General features: G+C 41.8%; 1 protein-coding gene across 1 annotated transcript; it reads left to right on the top strand.

Annotated features, from left to right (window-relative positions):
* The first annotated feature begins 1,213 nt into the window (after positions 1-1,213).
* LOC144505436 (protocadherin gamma-A7-like) lies at positions 1,214-3,612 on the top strand. Its single transcript, XM_078231542.1, has one exon. It carries the CDS (start codon positions 1,214-1,216, stop codon positions 3,608-3,610), a length of 2,397 nt encoding a protein of 798 aa, XP_078087668.1. The 3' UTR covers positions 3,611-3,612.
* The last annotated feature ends 4,825 nt before the right edge of the window (positions 3,613-8,437 follow it).

Raw genomic sequence — 8,437 nt, 5'->3', positions numbered from 1 at the left:
ACGTTTCTTGCAACTTTTAACAATTTTAAGATCAGAAGTGCACGTGTAACGCATTCAATTACATGTGAAGATTTGGAGCCATAGCCGTTTAATGGTCCCCTTGTGAGAAGTCGAAATGAATTAGAGAAAGGTCAGGGCAGCCAATATTTTTACGCTTCTAGTCATGAATTTTTTTTGCCTTAATTACCGGATATGTTTTAAGGGAAATGAGCAGCAGTTACCTCGAGTATGACCTTGCAGGGTTTTCTTTGTAGCCCTTTGGAAAGACATTAGCAGGTTTGCCCACTAAAAATGCTCTGAAGTTTCAAAGACGCATTGGCATGGTCATCGTCAATTTTACCTTTGGGAATTAAACTGAATCCAGCAATTCCTTTCGATTGATGTTGTGCCATTTTCTTGCGAATTTGCTCCTTATTTGTTTGAATATAAATATTGAGCAACAATCCAAATAGTTCACAACTCGACCAACAAAATGACTTTTATGTCGCCGAAAAGAAGCGGAACACTGGAATCGCTAAAGCCGGTAACGAGAGATACATTAAAAATCAATGGCAGTCTTGAACATATTTTCATAAATTCTTATTTCGTTGAATTTTGTACATAGTCAAATTGGTTTAATTTTTCAAATACATCAATGAAAACGTTGATATGGTATGAATTACGCAGTAAATGCCACTTCATATATTTCCTTTCGTGAAAGGTGAATTTATTTTTAAAATTACGATATTATTAATTGCGAAGGGCAAGCTGCAAATAAGCACACTGTCAAAAAACATAAGTGGGAAAATAAAGTCTGCTAAACAACGCATGGGACTGTTTTCCAGCACAAGGACGAATTTATAGTGCGCACCGTTAAATACTCATTCAGTGCGAGTGTCAGTCGATGAAGTCTGTTCAGCTTTAAGAGATGCTTGGTGCAGTTATGGGCGAGGACTCTTTGTGTCGCTGTCTACCAATAAGAAAACCAAACGCTGGGAGAGATCTACCTCCCCCTCCATTTATACAAAGCACAGAACAGAAGCAAAGGAAAGGACAAACTGTTAGCGCATTTATAGCATCGACTGACCATCAGAGGGCCAGACGCTCCGAGATCTTACGTTTCTCAGTTTAATATCGACATTTCCCTTCACCACAAGACGTATTTGATATTGCAGGGCGCCGATAAGGCGAAGAGAAAGATTGTAGCATTTACTGCGTGATCCAATCGGGAACAATGGCGAACGCATTCAGCCGCCGGTTATATTTTGTATTCTTAGTGTGTGTCTGGGACGCAGTTTACGGGAAAATTCGGTACTCAATCCCTGAAGAAATGGAACGCGGCGCATTTGTTGGGAATATCGCCGAGGATTTGGGCCTAAGCATTCGAGATATGACGGTTCGCAATTTTAGGCTCGTCTCTGATGACGGCGTACAGTTATTGAAGGTGAACATGGGGAATGGCATTTTGGTTGTGAACGAGAGAATCGACAGGGAAATTCTCTGTGGCCGAACCTCGAGCTGTTCCGTTTCTCAGGATATCACGGTAGAAAATCCTCTGGAAATGCATCGCATTGATGTGGAGATTTTGGATGTAAATGATAACTCGCCCTGTTTTGCCAAAACTACATATTCATTACAAGTCTCCGAGTTTACTGCAGCAGGAGCTCTCTTTCCTCTCGAGAGCGCGCACGATCCCGATGTCGGCACAAACACCGTGAGTGCTTATCAAATCAGTACAAACAATCATTTTGGCCTAAAGACTCACAGCAGAAGTGATGGAAGTATAGTTGTCGAAGTAGTGTTAGAAAGCCCGTTAGATCGTGAGAAACAGTCGACCTTTGGTCTGACACTGACGGCCATCGACGGTGGGATCCCTCACAGATCTGGCACTGCAGAAATAATCATTACTGTTCTGGACGGCAATGATAACGCGCCCGTATTCGATCATCAGATATACAGGGTTGACGTAATGGAGAACGCACCTAAAGGTAGTTTGGTGATTACAATAAACGCTACTGATTTAGATGAAGGAAGAAATGGTGAGGTAAAATACTTTCTAACCAGCCACGTTTCTCAAAGTGTTCAGGACTTGTTCACTTTGGACCCAGTAACAGGACAGATCACAGTTCAAGCATCACTGGACTATGAAGAGAAACATGTTTATGAACTTGAGGTACAAGCTGTGGACAATGGGACACCCGCATTAGTTGGGCGCGCCGAGATTCTTGTTGGATTAATTGATATTAATGATAACGCACCGGAATTAAAAATTACCTCAGTAGCCAGTGAAATACGGGAAGATGCTGCTTTCGGTACGGGAGTCGCTATAATAAGTGTAATGGATCGAGATTCTGGTGAAAATGGACAGGTAAATTGTCAGGCGCCCCCGAATACCCCGTTTAAACTTCAAAAGTCTTTGAATAACAAATATATGTTGGTGATCAGCGGTAAACTGGATCGCGAAACGACTCCGTTATATAACATCTGCATTTCAGCTTGGGATGCAGGGTCACCCCGTCTTTCAACAAATAGAACCATCCTCATTTCGATTTCTGATATAAATGATAATGCTCCACGGTTTGCACAACCGTCATATAATGTCTTCCTGATGGAAAACAATACTCCGGGTGCATTGATATTTGCTGTAACTGCTTTCGACCCTGATTTGAACAAGAATAGCAAGGTGTCGTATTTTCTTTTGGAGCGAAGCGCACAAGAACGTTCCGTGTCTGGCGACGTGACGGTTAACGCGGAAACCGGGCGCATTTACGCGCTGCGCTCCTTCGACTATGAAGTGCGGAAGAATTTTGAGATTAAAATCCAAGCTCAGGATGATGGATCTCCGCGACTAAGCAGCATTGCCATAGTCAATATTATTATCTTGGACCAAAATGACAATATTCCAGCTATCGTTTCACCTTCAATAGATAATAGTTCAACGGCGATGGAGGTTGTTCCCAAGTCAGCAGCTCCAGGATACGTGGTTACCAAAGTAATTGCGACAGACTCAGATTCCGGACAGAACGCACGGCTTTCCTATCAGTTTATGGAAACCACAGACCGCAGTATTTTTAGTGTGGGATTTACCTCTGGGGAAATCCGAACAACTCGACGATTTCGAGACCGAGATCTCCTGACACAGAGGCTTGTAGTTTTGGTCAAGGACAATGGGCAGCCTACTCTCTCCAGTACGATCGCAATTCTGGTTTCAGTCCTAACTAACGTCACCGAAAACGTCTCTGAGAGAAAAATCATACCGAGGAAACCTGAATTATTTTCAGATTTGAATTTGTTGCTCGTTATAACTTTAGGGTCAACTACCTGCATATTTTTATTAATAATATTTTTGCTGATCGCCTTGAAGTGCAAGCAAGATAGAGATGCTTACAGCTACACGTCTCCAATCTGTTGCTTTAGCCGGAGGAATTCGCCTGATACGTTTAATCGTAGATCTGTCCCGGAAGCAACTTCTAATTACCCTGATACTGCTCACACGCTACCTATTCGGGAATCGTACAATTACACCGTTTCTCTCTCTCCTGAATCATCTAAGAGTGATTTTTTGTTTTTAAAACCGTACCATCCGACCTTGCCTTATGATGATTTTAACGGCCGTGAAATAGGAAAATAATGTAACTTGTCAACGTTTGTTGTTTTTGATAGTTTAGTCATAAGTCCACATGCTCGGCAAAAGAAGCGGACAGTTTCTTGTATTGGTATGTGGGTGGATGGCGCAATGTATGAATTAATAGACAGGGGCATACATGTTGGAGTTGCAGTCTCATGAATGCTATTTTGTGATTGTTAATAACATTAGAAGGTCCCATGCGCAGTAATTTTACTTTGGGCTTTACCACTGGAGGAAACCTGAGCATTTAAAATATTTCTTGATCAGTTGAACTACAGAAATGTCCCACAAGGCCTTCTAAGGCAGCATGGCATAAATAGGTCTACTGAACATTAAATTTGCAGTTTGCTATGTGCTAATTAGTTACATTAGCTTTGCTGTTGCTTTCCATGCAAAGATTGGCATTGCTTCAATAAAATATCGTCAATTGAGACAGATTCCGGAATCACTGAGCTACTTTGCAATCTGGCCAGATCACTAACGCGTTTGGTAATCTAATATTGTGAGTAAATTCATGAGGAGTCAAATATATTTCTAATTTCAGTGCGACTGTGGATTTTGCAGATACAAAAATGCCATTTCCCTTCTTCAATATTGTTCAATGTTCAAAACAATGTTATAGTTTTAGTTTTAGTTTTCGTTTTAGTTTTTAGGTTTTAGTTCATTGTGGGCATTTGAGCTTCACCAGTAAGATGACCATTAATACTGAGTTCTAAAGGCACTTGGGAAGTCAAGATGAACATTTCTCTCAGCCCACTGCAGACGATGCGATGGTGGTGTTCCCACAATGCTGTTTTTTGGAAGATGTTAACCCAGCCGACGGGAAGGAAACTTGATATACAGCGAACTCTTATTGCACATGACCAGAACAGGCATTCCCTTGTATCTGTTGTCCCAGTGCGCAGAAGTCGCGGATATCCAATGTTTCTTGATGTACCCTGGGAGTAATAACAATGTTCGAATATGATATAGTGTCAGCAGCGGAAACTATGTTTAAGCATGGTTACCATTGGGCATATAGTGATTCCCGTGCAGAAGTTCCTGTAAAGAAGTTCCTGAAAATTGAAGAGGGAAGACACCGTCGTACTGGAAACATAGCATGGCGTTAATGGGGCAAGGAGATAATCTATATGGTTAGAATTGGGAAGTAGAAGGATACAATCACGCGACTGAGGACATTCAACAGCTTTACAACCAGTAACTCAAAGAAAGAGCAAAAGTGAGAGAGCGAGATAAAGGAAGAAATCTGCAGGAAATCGCTGATATGTGGGTGACATCTCGAATAGTACTTTTCAGTGGCTTTAATTAACCAAATATTCATAGTTACAGGATTGGATAGTCAGTGGAAGCAGCTAATTATGTGATGTGGTCAATATAATCTCCATGATGAAGATGTTCTCGCTCCCATGTGAAGCGAGACATTGGAAGTTCTAGCGCTAGGAAATGAGATGGGTGAAGTGGACCAAATACCCTTGGAGAATACCTCGGAAATGTGGTAATCGCAACAGAATGCTGAGTTGCGTAATGAAAGAGATCCAGGAAAATGTAAGTTAGAACTTCTCTCAAAGGAAAGAAAGTTAACTTGAATAAAAGGAAAATGGATGTGCAGAGGGTCAATAAAATCAAACTCTCTCAGGACAAATTGCAACAGGCCATTGTTTATTCTTTCACAAGATGCAACGATTGCTGGGTAGGCTAACGTTGGCAAATGATTTCATCAGCTCTGGACTAAATTTTTAGCAATCCCAGGGCAACTCCCTCCCAAATATATATCACTGTTGGCTGTGAAGATCAGTGGGTATGACAATCTTAGACGTTTGCTTGACTCGACTGTGTTTTAGCTCAACCAACCATAGGTTTATAAGGAATTATGTGCACTATCGGCAGGGTTCTGTTTACCATTTCTGGCTGGGGAGTATAGGACTTTTTAGCAATGGTTTGGTACATCGGAATTGCTTGTTAGGCCTTTTAAGAGGGCAATTTAAAGACAGTCGCAATATTATGCATGTATAACACTTGTACAAGAGATAATAGAGGACCATATCATATTAGAAGTCTCTGATCAGGTCCCTAATTAGGGGATAGTGGATAAAACTAAAGCACATGGGATAGGGAGTAATATATTGGGATCAATCAAAAATTGTTCGACAGCAAGGAAACAGAGAGTAGGAATAAATGGGTATTTTTCTGAGTGGCTGTCAGTGATTAGTGGGAAACCTGAGGGATCAGTTCTTGGGGCCCAGCCATTTACGATCTATATAAATGACGTGGATGAGGGAAGCAACTGTAACATTTCCAAGTTTGTTGACGACATGGAACTGGTTGGAATTGTAAGTTGCAAAGAGGATTCAAGGAGTGTTAGGGTACCAGATCAGAAACTCCAACATATTTTATGAAGCCATACTAGATCCCAGCAGTTTTCTGGTTTTGCATAAATATGACGTTAGGATGCTTCAGCCAGGCATGATTCTACTGAAAAACGAGGGCGCTTTTATCAAAACAATCTTTATTTAACAACACATGGAACTATAACAAATTCATTAGCTTTAACAATTGAACAATACTTAAACATGACATATTGCAATTCTTAACTGCTGAACTATCATTATTGGTACCAATAAAGCAATATTTCTCTTATCGAATTAAACCCCAATTTCAAATTAGTTAGCAAAACACATAGAGACTTGTTTTGTTCAGGTTACCATATTTGAAGCTTCCAGAAAGACTCTGGAGAGAGAGAGAGAGAGACTTCATTCTTCTACCAGCTCCAGATGTCAACTGCTCTTTATTTTAAAATAAAATGAAACTGATTTTCCTGCAATCTTAGTTCCTCCCATTAATCATATGATTCTTTCCCTGTCAATCAACCTACTCAAAACTCACATACCTTCTAAGATCCCAGGGGAGCATAAGTAAACAAATGGTTCATTGACTAGACAAAATAACACATTCCCAGTTAAAATCAATTATGCTGCAGTCTCAACATTTGAGCTGTACGTTTTCCCAGACAAATCGAATCTCATAAAAAGCCACTGCCTCCAAGGTAATTTAGACAAGTTGAGTGTTTTGGGAAACACATGACAGATGCAGTGTAACATGGCTCAATATGAAGTTATATACTTGGATGTGAAAAACTGAACGGAAGAGTATTATTTAAATTGAGGCATATTGGAAGTGTGGGTGTACATGGATATATGAGTGCCCTTCACTGATAGGGGGAAGCCAGTTGTAGGCAAATGGTATGTTGGCCTTCATTGAAAGATAATTTGCGTTCAAAACCTTTACAGCAATTTTAGAAGGTCTTGATGAGACCAAACCTGGAATAGTGCGTACAGTTTTGGTCTTCCTGTGCTCTATGTATTGTATGATATTGTGGAAATAACTTTTTGTATCAAACACAATGAATATAGATCATTGTCATTCATGTTTCTGGTTACTATCAAATACCAGAAAATTGGAAATGCAGACAAAGAAATTATACATGAGGAAGAACAATTAAAACTTCGGTACAATTGGTGAATTAGTCAAAGTAGAAATGACAGGATATATCGGATATATACATAGCTGAATAGATGGTGTCAGGGAGAGGGTTTCAGATTCCTGAGGCATTGGAACCGATTGTGGGGGAGGTGGGACCTGTACAAATGGGACGGGTTGCACCTGGGCAGGACTGGGACTGATGTCCGAGGTGGATTATTTGCTGGAGTGGTTTGGGAAGGTTTGAACTAATATCACATCATTTAACCTAATATACCACATCAAAGAACAAAGAACAAAGATCAGTACAGCTCAGGAAACAGGCCCTTCGGGCCTCCAAGCCTGTGCCGCTCCTTGGTCCAACTAGACCAATCGTTTGTATCCCTCCATTCCCAGGCTGCTCATGTGACTATCCAGGTAAGTCTTAAACGATGTCAGCGTGCCTGCCTCCACCACCCTACTTGGCAGCGCATTCCAGGCCCCCACCACCCTCTGTGTAAATAACGTCCCTCTGATGTCTGAGTTATACTTCGCCCCTCTAAGCTTGCGCCCGTGACCCCTCGTGATCGTCACCTCCGACCTGGGAAAAAACTTCCCACTGTTCACCCTATCTATACCCTTCATAATCTTGTACACCTCTATTAGATCTCCCCTCACTCTCCGTCTTTCCAAGGAGAACAACCCCAGTCTACCCAATCTCTCCTCATAGCTAAGACCCTTCATACCAGGCAACATCCTGGTAAACCTTCTCTGCACTCTCTCTAACGCCTCCACGTCCTTCTGGTAGTGCGGCGACCAGAACTGGACGCAGTACTCCAAATGTGGCCTAACCAGCGTTCTATACAGCTGCATCATCAGACTCCAGCTTTTATACTCTGTACCCTATACTCTATGGGCAAGGAAATGGCAGATGGAGTTCAATCCTGATAAATGCGAAGTGATGCATTTTGGTGGGAATAATGTAGGGAGGAGCTACAAGATAAATGGAAGAACCATAAAGGGTGTAGAGACGCAGAGGGACCTGGGTGTGCAAGTCCACAGATCCTTGAAGGTGACGTCACAGGTGGAGAAGGTAGTGAAGAAGGCATACGGCATGCTTGCCTTTATAGGACGGGGCATAGAGTATAAGAGTTGGGGTCTGATGTTGCAGATGTATAGAACGTTGGTTCGGCCGCATTTGGAATACTGCGTCCAGTTCTGGTCGCCACACTACCAGAAGGACGTGGAGGCTTTGGAGAGAGTACAGAGGAGGTTTACCAGGATGTTGCCTGGTATGGAGGGGCTTGGTTATGAGGAGAGATTGGGGAAACTGGGGTTGTTCTCCTTGGAAAGACGGAGGATGAGGGGAGACTT

The sequence above is a fragment of the Mustelus asterias genome, chromosome 16, assembly GCF_964213995.1.
Source record: "Mustelus asterias chromosome 16, sMusAst1.hap1.1, whole genome shotgun sequence".
Classification (NCBI taxonomy): Eukaryota; Metazoa; Chordata; class Chondrichthyes; order Carcharhiniformes; family Triakidae; genus Mustelus; species Mustelus asterias.
This window is presented reverse-complemented; position numbering and strand designations above follow the sequence as displayed.

Bases quoted from the DNA above. Each gene is read 5' to 3' on its own strand.
- LOC144505436 (XM_078231542.1), top strand. From the start codon at position 1,214: ATGGCGAACGCATTCAGCCGCCGGTTATATTTTGTATTCTTAGTGTGT.